At 35.3% G+C, this 14,690-nt stretch overlaps 1 protein-coding gene across 11 annotated transcripts in view; it reads right to left on the bottom strand.

The window, feature by feature from the left end:
- Positions 1-14,690, bottom strand: part of KIAA0825 (KIAA0825 ortholog) — a 398,483-nt gene that overhangs the window by 259,668 nt on the left and 124,125 nt on the right. For all 11 annotated transcript variants that reach the window (XR_003431587.1, XM_027100606.1, XM_027100611.1 and 8 more), the window contains 4 exons: positions 13,032-13,297; positions 11,478-11,628; positions 6,527-6,717; positions 3,982-4,164 (listed from right to left, as the gene is read on the bottom strand). Coding sequence is in view for 10 of the 11 variants with exons in the window: in XM_027100606.1 (XP_026956407.1) it covers positions 3,982-4,164; positions 6,527-6,717; positions 11,478-11,628; positions 13,032-13,297 (791 nt within the window). In the remaining variant the exon portion in view is untranslated. The remainder of the gene's footprint in view (positions 1-3,981; positions 4,165-6,526; positions 6,718-11,477; positions 11,629-13,031; positions 13,298-14,690) is intronic.

The raw sequence follows: 14,690 nt of genomic DNA, 5'->3' as shown, positions 1-14,690 counted from the left end.
CTCAGAAGAAACCCTGTACCCATTAGCAGGTACTATCCATTCTCCCCTCCTCTCAGCCTCTGACAACCATTAATCTACTCTCTGTCTCTGTGGATTTGCTTATTCTGGAAGTTTCTAGTAAACTGAGTCACACAATATGTGCTCTCACATGTCTGGCTTTCTTCACTTAGCATGCAGGTTTTGAAGTTCATCCCTGTTGCAGCATCTGTCAGTACTCCATTTCTTTTTTTTTTTTGCGGTACGCGGGCCTCTCACTGTTGTGGCCTGTCCCGTTGCGGAGCACAGGCTCCGGATGCGCAGGCTCAGCGGCCATGGCTCACGGGCCCAGCCGCTCCGCGACATGTGGGATACTCCTGGACCGGGGCATGAACCCGTGTCCCCTGCATCGGCAGGCGGACTCTCAACCACTGCACCACCAGGGAAGCCCAGTACTCCATTTCTTTTTATGGCTGAATAATATTCTACTGTATGTATATGCCACATATTGTTCTCTATTCACCAGCTGATGGACATTTGGGTTCTTCCCACTTTGTGCTGCTATGAACACTTGTGTACAAATCTTTACATGGACATATGTTTGCATTTCTTTTGTGTACATACCTAGGAGTAAAATTACTGCGTCATAGGACCATATGCTCAACATTTTATATGAGCATCCCTATGCTTGACATTTTGAGGAACTACCTGTTTCGAGCGTGCCAGACATGCTTGAAGTATGAAAAACAAAGTTTTAGTCCAACACTTTCTATTTTGTAAGGGACAGTGAAATAATTTCATATAACTAAAGAAATAAACAAGCTAAGACAATAACTTTAAAACACCTAGTACTAGTTTGAAACTGAACTACAGACAAAGCACTGAAATACCTTAGAGTTTAGTGATTCAAAAGCCATGAGAATGATAACAAGTGAACCCCAAAAGATAGGTCTGCTGTTCCTTGGCTTAGTGATCAACATTCTGGCCTATTGCTGATGACTCCAACCTTTGCCTGGTATGTTGGTACTTGTACTGAAATTCATTCTTCCATGTTATTAAATGATGTAACATTGGGGATAATCAACTTTCAAAAATTTTCCATTTTTAGTTTTTATATAACACATCAAAGTATTCTGGAGATATAACATTCAATTTTAACATTAAAAATTTTTTCAGACTTTCCTAAATTACTCGGGGGTGAATATTTCATCTTGTTCACTGCTGTATCCTTTGTGTTTAATCCTGGTGCTCAATTATAGGGCCTAGGGAGGCAACAACATTTGTCGAATTGAAACTAAATTGCATTTACCTAAAATTCTAAAAATTAATTTTAATTTGCTATATTAAAACTAACATTCTACACAAGCAAAATGCAATACGTGAAATCACTGTCTGGGTATGTGTGTGAACGTGCATATTGAGTACACTTCTGAAAGTGCAGCTTAACTGCCTTTACAGAAGAAGATAAGTATAACTACACGTGATAAGCATTTTGGAAAATACATGGTGAATGTTTTCTGTTTCAGCAGGTTTCTTTCCCTGGAGGACAAAGGGAGTACTCCTTTTACAACATTCTAACAGAAATCTTCAAAGGAGAGTTAAAAAAGAACACACATTTTTGCAAACAGGCTTCATTCTTTCTGAAAAGATTTAAAAATCGTATTTCTGCCCTGGGATTTAGTAGTCCTATGCTAAGCTCAGGAAGGAAAATACAGTCAGTTTATCTGTCAGAACTACTTGGAATAAAGGCAGTCACCTTCAAAAAAGGTATATCACATAGAGTAACAAATGTCAGGCATAGTTTATAAAAATTCAATGCTATCAACATCTGATTGCTACTCTTCACCAATTCCTCAAAGCATACAGTTTAATTTTTAAATGTGAGACAGAGATACAATTTTTTTCTAAAATACTAATAATATGACAACTTCATATCCTGGCTGTGAAAAGAAGCTAATAAATAAGTCAGTAGGGTTCTTGCAACATACACACACTTTTTTTTCCTATTTGGTGAGGAACATGCTGCCTTGTAGTTTTTCTTTGTCAATACAAAGAGAAATATATTTTAAAGATTAGATTTATACTTTAGGAAAGCAATAATAAATTTTATATCAACATGAATGGATACAATCTGTGAAAATTTTTATGATCTGAGAAATAATAAAAAAATTAAAGTATGTATAGAATTTTGTTCATGCTTCAAAGCAATACCACTATCTATGTTTTATATTAAGAAAACCAGAGGCAGTGCTTGGTATAAAATGTTCTGCAATCCTGGTTGAAATTAGCAATTTAAATTTGTTGAATGAGGTTACAGTGCAATATCTAATGCACAAATCACAGAGATTTGAATACTTGCATAGTTGTTTTAAAATGTATCAAAAGGCCACAGGTTAACAATAATGAATGTGTGTTATATTATCATTATTAAAATATGCAATCTTTTATAATAATTTATTTGTTTTACAAATGCATTGGGGGGTTAAAATTTTTCTATTCATCTGTGACAGACCATGAAATTCAATATTGCTCACCATGACCAATCCATGAAATTTGTCAACTTTGTTCCTGATTTTCACAGGGCCTTCCCCTTAGATGAAATGACCCATTGAACTAAGAGCATAGTAATTTTTTCATCTATGGTAAATCAGTTTAGTTTACTAGGATTTATTATAGGCTTCAGACCTTGAGCTTTTTATGATTATGCACCATTATGTACATAATCCCAAATTTATGGCAATTTATCTCACTATTTCTTTCCCTTTCTGAAAGAATTCTCCATTTCTAAAATCAGTTCTCAATGGTAAGGTTGCCAGAAGAAGCAATCTGTAAACAATGGGTCTGTTGAAAGTCAAGGAGTGGGTGAAAATTATAGGGAAATTGAAATCAAACTTGTTAATTACTCTTAGAATTTCTAACACAAAAGTCTTAAAATTTACTGAAAATCAAGATTTATATATTGCCTTTACCAGCATAGTGCAGAAACATACTTTACCTAATTTATTCTAAGAAACAGAAATGTGTATAATTTTTACTATCCAAGAAACTAAGAATATGCAATATCTAGTCTTTCAAGATAAAGTGACTATTTTGGAGGAGGGTTTAAACAAAATTATATTAACGTTTTATTACAAGATTTACTCTAATCTCTTTTATAATATTATAAATTTGAATGAAATAAACCAGAAAAGTAGTTCAAAATTTTTAATTTCCCTAAATCTTATTTGTTTAGCTAAGTAAAATATTTCAACATTTAAAACATGTAATTACTTGTTCCTATTTCCACTGACTGCCATTACTAGCTCAGTCACTAAAGTCTAATACTAAAAATGCAAATCTATGGCAGAGTAACTGAAAGTATGGGACCATGAGATCTCTTCCAGATTTGAGAATATTTTATTTTATTTATTTTTTTTGGCCGCACTACACAGCATGTGGGATCTTAGTTCCCTGACCAGGGATCGAACCCACGCCCCCCTGCAGTGGAAGTACAGAGTCTTAACCACTGGACCACCAAGGAAGTCCCTTGAGAATATTTTACAATCATTTAAAAATATTTTTTTATTAGAGAAAATCACTTTATATCAAATTAAAAATTAAAAAATATTTTTAAAAGACACACAGAGCCATTGGATATGATTTATTATTTCACAGAGTAATCAAGCTATGACTGAAATAACCAATCCATTAATATAATTTGATCATTTAAACAACTCAAATAGTGATGCTCGAAATGATCCTGCTTGTATTGGAGCCTTATCAACTGAATAGGATCGACCAATAGGGATATACCACATTACTAGGACCAAATTACTCTGAGAATGAAGAAACCCTTGTTGGTTAGTGTTTGTTTTGTAAAATGGCTCACCTCATGTCAAAAACGCACTTCAATAAATTTCTACTTGCTACTTCACACAATTCAGTAAGTATCATGAAAATAACTCTGTTAAATCACATTAATTTATATATCATAATAGCTAAAAAGAAAATATATTTGATACTTACTGGTATAATTCAGTTAGTGGTGAAGTCAAAATGACTAATGTTGTGAAGAGATTATTACAATGGGTATGAATTTTTAAAATTTTATCATCTACATACTCATGAGGATTCAAAAGCTTCTGTACAGATGTGCAAACTGACCATAACATGTTCTCAGTGCATATTAAAATTGTTGTGACATCAAGTCTGTTGGAAAGAAAAAGAAGAAAATCATGTTAAAATTGTTTTTCTGCTTGGTATATACACTATCATCCATAGCTATTATATTAAGAATATGTAAGAATAGATATATTTAGTTAGCTATCAGAGCTTCAGAGATCAAAAACAGATAGACAGCATCAAAGATAGCTTTTGAGTTTCCAAGTGTTAGCTGACCCATAATACCATTCATTGTCTTTAGGAATAGTGAAGTCTATAGTAGTGAAGTGTTTCAGGAGTACTTCTTTTTGTTTTTTTTTAAATGTTTATTTTGCATTATCAAGATACTCTCCAAGAATCTCAAGAGACTTTCCTTCAGCAAAAGTCAACAATTAAATTCAGCAAAAGTCAGATTAAAAGAAAATTTGCTATTATCCATATATGCATGATAGGTAAAAATCTGACAGCAGGACAATTGTCCTCATCCGAGTACAAGGTGTCAAAAGAAAGTTACAAGATTGGGCAACATGTTCTCCCAGAAAGTGGAAGATGAGAAAAAATGACACCAGAAGTGCAAATGGAAAAGCTTATTGTTTCAGAAATTTCCAATATTAAATAAATTTGTGGCAAATATGCTATATTTTTTCTTATTCATAAACTCAGTTTTTGGTTTCTATCTTTCTTGAGTTTTAACAGCACTCCAAAGATCTGTTTAAAGACTATTTTGGTATATGACTAAATTGTACAGAGCTCAGTTAATTTCCTCTTTTTTTTCTTTTAAATTCAATGCTGAAGAAATAAAAGATGAAAGTTTTGAAGTGATAAGAAACAAATAAGTTTGAGGATCTTTTAAAATGACATTTTGGCTTCACATGTATTATATATAATACATGTATACATACATTAATAATATATAACATATTATATATAAATCATATATATGGTTTTGGTTATACAACAGTTGGAAGCTACTGGAATTCTAAAAGCATCAAGAATCACCCTTAGGAAGGTTTAATTATAGTTTGCATCCACTCATTCTAATTGCTAATTAAACAATTGCAAATCCAAGATATATATATACACACAGACACAAATGCACACATGCCTGCGAAATCTGATTTCCTCACTATCGATGCTTTAGAATTAACCATTCAAATAAAAGTATTTATTTATTTTACATATTAAAAACTAGGAGAGATAACTCTAGCTTTGCGTGGCATTTTTATGTAACTACCCAGAAAATAGAAACCAAAAGTCTCTATAGTACAGTTAATCAATTAAATATACTACCTATTTCATGAGCTAATAGTAAATCTGATTTCATAAGCATCTCATAATGGCTTGCCACCTCACAGTCAAAAGTGATTTAAGCTACATCAGGAAAAGAATGAAGGTATTCTTTGCTCTCAAAAGGAATTTTCCGTCTATTCTTCAGAGTTCAATGTTTTTTTTAAAAAAATGCTTGGTCAGTAATTCAAAACAGCCTGTTCAAAATACCATACTTATGGAACACTGTAGCAGGACCTAAATGCCCTTCAAATGCAGCATGCTTGATCAGAAAAATAATTCCTACTGGAAAAAAATTTAAAAAACCTCTGATGTCTTTCGGTTCCTCCTAACATATATCTGAAAAAAAAATTTTTATACCTAAAAGGCAGGTCTTAATCATATTAGCCAGAATGTTTGTAAAAACAAAAGCCTTCGCTTTGTACAGACCATTGCTGTCACGTAAGCACATTTTTGTAAAATTAATTGCCTAGATAACCCATAGAATTGGACTATAATTCAGTCTTTAATTTAAGACCCTGTGACTGCTACTCCTCATTTTCTGTGATTTCACATTTTGTTGAACTGGCTTTTAGTAATGCATAATGAAAAGAAAAGGAAAAAAAATAAAGGAAAAGAGGAAAGAAGTAATTAGACTATATTAAGAGACAAATGATTAGACAAAAGAGTTTCCTTAATAAAGATTAACTACACTATTTAAAGACATTAAAAAAAAAAACAAAAAAACAAAAATCCCCTGGTTGCCTAGAATTTCAAAGTCAAATTACTTCATCACAGCACTGATGCTTTCTTCTCCATTTCAGGACCTTAATTTTCCCTCTTTATCTTATTTATTAACCTTTGGACATCTATGTCCTAGATTGTAATACATCTTGACTCACTCTTTAGAAACAAGTGGGTTTTATATACAATTTTAAGAAGAAAAAAGAACAAAGTTATTTTGATTCAAGTTCCACATTTCTACTTAAGTATCTCGGGAAAATTGAATATGATTTCCTTTCAGATGTTAGAAATGCGTTAAATATACAAGGAGCTATGTCATGAGACACAGAATCATATCCTGCTTTATACAAATGACAAAAAAGTTTTCTTAAAAAACAATGGTTTTCACAACTTCAATTACCTTATCTGTGGAGTTCTCTTATAACTGGGATGGGCCCGAGCATATCTGGAGGCCAGGAGACCCAAAGATTTCTCCAGCACTTCTGCTAGAATCTCCTGGGCTAACTTAGGGGGCAGAATGGTCCAGAGATCGTGATGAAGCGCCCAGAAGAAATAATGCCACATCTGGAGCGAGAAGGAGCATCTTTCCCCCTAGCAAAACCACCACACATTAAAAAAGACAATCACATCTTCCAAAATATCAGTTTGCTTCCTATGAACCTAATTAGTTCAGGCTGAAAGGAAATAGCTGGAGAGTTTGACACACTAGATGACCAAGAAAGATTTTTGACAACATGTAAAACATCCTTATTGACAAAGGAACATATGTTTTATTTCAATTATGAGACCAGACATTCTCGTGCAAATCCAGACCACAAGCATTTAACCTAGCATAGCCTTGATTTACCTACTCCTGGTCTTGAGTTTAAAATTTACTTTAAAATAACTGTCTTGGGCTTCCCTGGTGGCGCAGTGGTTGAGAGTCCGCCTGCCGATGCGGGGGACACGGGTTCGTGCCCCGGTCCAGGAGGATCCCACATGCCGCGGAGCGGCTGGGCCCGTGAGCCATGGCCGCTGAGCCTGCGCATCCGGAGCCTGTGCTCCGCAACGGGAGAGGCCACAGCGGTGAGAGGCCCGCGTACCGCAAAAATAATAATAATAATTGTCTTTATAGCTGCTAACCAAAGTCATGCTAGTTTAAGATACTGGGCCAATTCCTCGAAAATTAAAATTTATTAATTTAAATTGTTTATGGATGTATATGGATTATTAGCATCATTGAGATCATTTTACAAACGTTTTAGATTTCACACTGCAATGAAATGACAGGAGCAAAAATAAACTTACATACTATCATAAACTTACATATTATCAACATGCATGAAAACAAAGGGGGTGGGTAACTATCAAAGACTATATTAGGCTATTTCATCCATGGAGTTTTAACAATACTAGAAACAGTAACATAGTCTGATTTTTGCAAGATTTTGTAAAGTCTAGGCATATGTTATCATCATTTCTTAGTATTTGTACAGTACTTTATACTTCCAAAGGGCCAGATTTTCATTCCCTTCCACCCCGGTACAGACCTCTTCTCTGTGCCAAATTTTCCCTGACCACAGAGTGAGACCCAACAGCAGCCAAAGACAAGGAAAACAGGCAGAAATGAGAAGGTAGCCTCAAGTGAATTACAACCCTTAATTAGTTCACATGCTCTCAGGGAGGTATGCTAGTGTTTCCTCATTTTCTTCAGACCAGAGTAAAAGATTATTTGAAATAGATTATTTGAAGTTTGAAGAATGTGTTCTTCAAACACTATCCTGATTATATGTTACTGTATCAAAAGTTAAACGAGAAAAACTTCCAATTTATCTCTAAGCAATCCTCTTGGACTTAAAATTTCTGCTTCGCCCACTACTTATATTTCTCAAACAAATGTCATCTTTTTATTTTTTTCAGGATAGTTTTAGTTTTCATTCTTTTTTTAATATAAATTTATTTTATTTTATTTATTTTTGGCTGCATTGTGTCTTTGTTGCTGCGTGCGGGCTTTCTCTAGTTGCAGGGAGCAGGGGCTACTCTTCATTGCGGTGCTCAGGCTTCTCAATGCGGTGTCTTCAGCTGTTGCAGAGCACAGGCTCTAGGCGCGTGGGCTTCCGTAGTTGTGGCTTGTGGGCTCTAGAGCACAGGCTCAGTAGTTGTGGCGCGCGGGCTTAGTTGCTCCGCAGCACGTGGGATCTTCCCGGACCAGGGCTCGAACCCATGTCCCTTGCACTGGCAGGCGGACTCTTAACCACTGTGCCACCAGGGAAGCCCAAACAAATGTCATCTTAAAAAAAGTCTGCTCTTCTCCTATACCTAAAGTTGATCATTCCTTAGGTGGATACTCCTTACGTATCATTCTCCTGGTAATTTCTTTGATTAGTAAAATCTTTTGTAGTTACTGTAATAATAACAATCTATAGTTATTATCTATTGACTTACAAATGGAGTTTATAAATGAGTAGAATTATTCTCCTTGGGTGGCAAACTTGGATAGCAAACTGTCAAAGACTCAAGTTCAAACTGGTGGGGACTTTGACCACTTCTGATTTCCTGACTAGATGTACATGAAAACCATTTAAGAAAAAAACAGAATTACAAAATTAATGCAGAAGTAGCAAAATTATAGTTGCTTATATTTTCTTTGTTGTGTGTTCTGTGATAAAGAATGCTTTAAAAAATTTCCTCAAGTAAGAAAGTAATTTTAATGCTTGATTTTCTTTATTACTTTCTGTGTTGTGTGTTAATTAAAGCAAAACCAACCCAACCCATGTCATAACTGGCCTGAATGATTTACACTTTCTCCGTGGCAATGGGTGGATGCCTATAATAACATGGCCAACAGGATTTCTCATATTTTTCAAAATATAAAAAAACAATTTCCTTAATAGCTACCTTTTAGCAATAAATGAGAAAATAAAAATAACTTCAGGCACACAGATTTCTTCTCCTAAAGTAAAATATACTTATTTTTAAGACTTTTAAAAATATAAACGTCATGTTTACTTAAAGACATTCCAAGCTGGTCACCTTTCTCACAATTTTCTTCAAAATGTGTATAAGTTCAATGTATGCAAGGGCTTTCTTTAAACTAAATGTGATTCATTTATTTTTCTGACCTGTTTCCCTCTTTGTTGTCATTTCAAAAGTATTCTGCTAGTAAACATCTGTTATTTTTGTAGACCCACTATAAGGTAAACATATGTGAGCTTTTATTTAGATTATATATCAGGAAACAAGCAGCTGGGCTTTATTATATAAGCCACTCAATATTATCTTTGAACAGGCAATTCTTTATTCTCTGACTATTAGAAAACACAAGTTGCTAAAATTGAGCAGATGTCAACTATACTATAAGCTTAATTTTAAACATGTAATTTGAACACCCACTGTGCCATCTGACCAGCACCTCATCAGAAAGATACTGAACTCTTTGGCTCTCTCAACCTGACAGTTTAGAAAATGGAAATGATGTATCTAGGGCTCACTTGATATCACAAAATGTGAGCAAATATTGCTCCATATCTTTATAAATTTTTTCACTATTTCTTTACTACTCTCTGCACGTGGTGATAGGTTCCCCTGAGATCTCTATCCTACCCTTCCCCTCCAGTCAGGCAGATTTCATCTCCTCTCCTCTCAAAACAGCCCTGCCAAAAACATAGTAGTCCTGTTTCACAAATCAGTTGGAATAATGAGGGAGCGGAGGAGAGAGGGGTATAGTAAATGGGATAAAACCATGTCAGGGACTCCAGTTGTCAAAACAACTTAGCATCTGTGCTATTTTTAGAAGGTTCTTAGTTTTGGTAAATAGAAAAGCAGTATCACTTAATTTTTCTGAGCATAAATAACAACCACTAACTGCAATTAAATTGTAACTATTGACCATGTAAGTGAGTGTATGGAAGCTACAGTACCATGTAATCACAGGGTAGCTACCTCATTATTTCTGTCTTAGAAGCTAAACTCTTGTCATAAGATCTAAAAGCTGCATGTTATGTGGTAATTTGTTTTTGTCTTTTTTTTTAAATACTTGGTAACTTCAATAACAGGTTCTCGATGCATCTACTTATTATTTATACTGTACAACTCTTCTACTTCCCAGTTTGCATAAGAGGAAACATAATACCCCTATGTTGGACATATAGTGAGAGACCTGTTCTTCAATGGAAACATTATATAAAATTGCTCATTAGTACACTGACACATTGAAATAGTTTGAAACATGAGATGGATTCGTTTTCAACCTCTCTGTTTACCTCAAGGCACATAAGGGAGCTGGGATGCTGCCAGGAGACGGGAAGACAGATACTTTTATTCTTATCTCAGGATACCAGCTGCACCATAGCACTTTCCCTTTTTCTTTCTGCTCACTGCTGTTTGAAGTATGTCAGGTTTGGAAAACCCTATATGGATGCTCTTGCAAAAAGAAAATGTATCTGGGAAGGGCCTCTAAAGGAGACCCTTTCTAAGACCCATGAAATCGTCTTAGAAAACGTGGAAAGACCTTTTAAAAAGCTTCTAAGCTGCTCCTCTCTGTTGTGACAACATTTATTATGATAATAACAGGCATAAATGGAGCCACTGGAACCTTCAGTGTCAGGAAGGTGACAGGAGTGACTTCACTGAATAAAACTCCACTCTGTTTTTCTCAATACTCCATAGATATAATGTTTCACCCCACCCTGAAGTCAACTTCAAGGGATTTCAAGAGTTGTGGTTTATGTATAATCAATGGGATTCAGGGGAAGGGAAACTAATGAAGCCTGATGATGAATAATTTTAATTGATCCTGGCTTTGGTTGCACTGGGAATCATTAGGCTTTAATTCAGTAGAAATTTGGGATTTCAAAACATGGGTTAAATGAAAATAGGTAAGCTATAAATGATCAGATGGGTCTTAAAGCACACTCATAAGAACATAAAATAAGAAGGAAAAAATAAGTATAAAGAATAAAGCTGCTTAATAAAAAATATTTATCAAACACAGATGGAAATATATAACAAGAAAATAATGCAAGGATACCTATAACTGGTTCCTTTGAAAACAATATAAGGTTGTAGTATTTTGGCATTGTTTCTCTTTGAGTTTTCATTGTACCCCATTATATTCCAACTTATTATATAGCACTGAAACACTGCAGCTCAAATTAAGTTATTTTTACTTTTAAGCAGAAGGAGAGTTCTAATTATTTCAGGTTTTTAAAAACAGTGTTTTTCTAAGTACAGATTCAATATTTAAAAAACATTATCCTAACAGCCTTCGTGTGTCAGTACTGCCAAGCTCATGTTTCTAATTAGCCAGAAAGCAGGTAGGCAGTAAAACATATTTGTGTAAAAAAGGAGGGACAGTAAACTTAACTTCCCACCTCATAAAAAGCTTTGTAGTCATCCCAGTGGTGGCTCTCAGCATCCTGTAAAATGCTTGTAGCACAAACTCTGACGCAGTAGTCCGTAACCTGAAACTGTAGAGTGTTGATGAATTCCTGATATCGTTGGACAGGTACCAGGAATATGGGTCTGTTCAGAGGGAATGATCAAAGAGACAGAGATTTAAGGCCTGTGCAGTAGGAGGTAACAATCTCCAGTACTACAAATGGTTTTGATTATTAGATATCAATCATTCATTTCCTCCTAATGCTGAAGTCTGCATCCACATTCACTTTCCAAAAAGAAAAAAAAAAAAAAAAATAGCTGGTCTTTGTTTTGCAAGTCCTTTGAAAACGTACATCTGCTGTTCCACAAATATGCACTTCAGCTTGAGACAAACTGCATTGTCAATACATCATTCAAAAATAAAAGTATTCTTTGTAAGCCTATTATTAGAGATCAGTGCATTATTTAGGCATTAGGTTATCGTTATTATAGAGAAAAACATGCATTTGTCAGAACCAACTTTTGTAAAGCTATCACACATCCCACAAACACACTCTTTTTATTTTAAAAATTGTAATTTTGTAGATGTCAATTATCTCATAAACTGTTTTACAATATTCTACAGAAATAAAGTGATTGCTGGCACATTTTGTTTATAAATTCAACAATCTGACTACTTAAGAGAATTAAAGAAATATCATAGTTATATCCTACAACAAGCCAAGTTTACTTCTATCTTCAGCTATTTTTAGTACACTCTCTTTGCTTCCTCTCATCACTACTAAGGGATTGCAAAGGCTAAATAAGGCATATAGACTAGATTCTTGGGCTCACACTGGACTGCCCAGTCTACATGCTCCCTTTGCAAGGGACTGTGCTCTCTTCTAGAGAGAAGCCAGATAGACCATGTGATAATACCTCTGGTCATTTTTCTTCTCTATCCAGAAAACATTTGGTCTTTTTGGACTACTAATACATGAAAATTATGACTGCCAGATGCTTCCTCTTCAACTATGAAGGATAGCTTATTATTAAATGGATGTTCTGAAATATGTTTACGTTCATCAATAAAATAGATTGAAATGCATCTCTTCTCTATGCCTGCTCCTAACATCTAGTTGGCCTAGGAACAAAAGAGAAGGGCATTTTCCACAAATATTGTTTTGTGTGACAAAAAGAAGTTTGTTTTTTTCCTTTTCAGTGTAGTCAGTACAATGTGCCTTACAGAATGGAAAGGGTTGGTTTGGTCATGTCATAACAACATGCCGAAAATAGTGCCTCCAGTTTAGAGAATGGGAAATGCAAGGGTCATCTGAGTGGGCCTTTAGAGGGAATGCCTATCCTTCTTACTATCCGTATATCTGGTTTAACACAACCCACGCTCTACCTTTTTGACATTTCCTAGTCAAGACAAATGAAAATAATTCACCATGTTAATTATTATTTTCTTCTTCTCAAATATTATTATCAAAATTCCACCTCTGTGATATCCAAAGATTACATGTAACTTTAAGAATGGCCATCAACTTAATATAAATGACACTCACTTCTTAGTATTTTCTTTCATCAAATTATCATATTGCATAAAATGCTGGAAGACATACACTGCCGTGGAGAGCAGCATGTACAAGTTTTTCAGGGGTGCTTTGGAAGGAAACTCCTTGCCTCTCTCTTGCAGTCTGGCCAGGACAGCTGTTGCCACTTTACAACAGGCCTCCACAAAGTTTGCTCTAATTTCCTGAAAAGAATCATCTCTGCATGCCAGAGCCAGTGGAAGGATTGTGTCAAGTTTTTCCATGATGTCAGAACAAAACTAGGGAGAAATAAATGTAGCACTGAGTTATTTGTATTCTGACAGCACCGTGTAATTTATGTACAGGGGAGCTAAATTCCAAAATAATGAATTTGGCATCAAACATAAATATAATGACACAACTTTATAATAATCGATTTCTCTGTTGTAGAAAGTTAAATGTTTTATTTCAAATAAAGAAATACCAAAATGATGCTTCTCTGTATATAACCGTCAAACCTTATGCTTACTAGAGAGACATTATGAAAAACTCATGAAATAGCTTTGTTACTTTTATTTGTAGTTAATAGAACTCAGAAAATATGTATCCATGCTTACATTATTTTAAACTTATTCCTGGGTTTTTTTAGCTAAATTTTCATGGAAGTATTTTTTTTAATTAATCATCACAGATATATGAGGTTATATCAGTTTAACTTAAACAATCTAAAAGCATCAGAGACAACCTCATATAGCATCTTCTTATTGGTAAAGAGTCAGCAACTCTCAGAAGTGATGCACTTAGCTTTTTACTAGTTGTGAATTTACTCCTTCTTAATGGCAAAGGAGGCGTGATGGATGGATGGGAAGGCGCAACTTGCCTCCACTCCAGGTCGGCCAAAAGTGTTCCCTGGGGAATGTTCTGGAGCCTCAGGGTGGCAATAGGGGATTAAGGTCACCTTTCAAAACTCTCTTTCAAAAACATTTCAGGGGCTTCCCTGGTGGCGCAGTGGTTAAGAATCTGCCTGCCAATGCAGGGGACAAGGGTTCGAGCCCTGGTTCAGGAAGATCCCACATGCCGCAGAGCAACTGAGCCCGTGCACCACAGCTACTGAGCCTGTGCTCTGGAGCCCGCGAGCCACAACTACTGAGCCCACGTGCCACAACTACTGAAGCCCACACACCTAGAGCCTATGCTCCGCAACAAGAGAAGCCACTGCAATGAGAAGCCAGTGCACCACAACGAAGAGTAGCCCCCGCTCTCTGCAACTAGAGAAAGCCCACGTACAGCAACAAAGACCCAATGCAGCCAAAAATAAATAAATAAATACATAAATTTATTTAAAAAAAAAATTTCAATGATACGTTGCTGACCTCGCTGACTTAATGCTGAGTAACTATATTTCTCTATTTCCGTAATTACTTCCTATTTTCTCAGTATGTTCTGTGACTCTCAGAACACAGATGCAAGACTGATGTTAAAGGAATGGTCACTAAGGTGTAAATAAAGATTTAAAAGTTGCCCAAACCAATAAAAGACAGTAACTCCTTCAACCTCCTAAATTTCTCCTGGAGTCATTCAAAGGTATAACCCAAACAAGCAGTTTCTCAGCCCCCCAGGAAGTCACAGAGGCCCTCTCTTTAGTTACCTCAGATTCATGGAGCAAAAAGTTGGCAGCAGTTTTAAGTCATT

Source organism: Aethalodelphis obliquidens, unplaced genomic scaffold (genome assembly GCF_003676395.1).
Source record: "Aethalodelphis obliquidens isolate GAN/ISIS:26980383/991018 unplaced genomic scaffold, ASM367639v1 scaffold4, whole genome shotgun sequence".
NCBI classification, from domain to species: Eukaryota; Metazoa; Chordata; class Mammalia; order Artiodactyla; family Delphinidae; genus Aethalodelphis; species Aethalodelphis obliquidens.
Note: the sequence above shows the minus strand (reverse complement) of the source record. Positions and strands in the feature narration are given on the sequence as shown.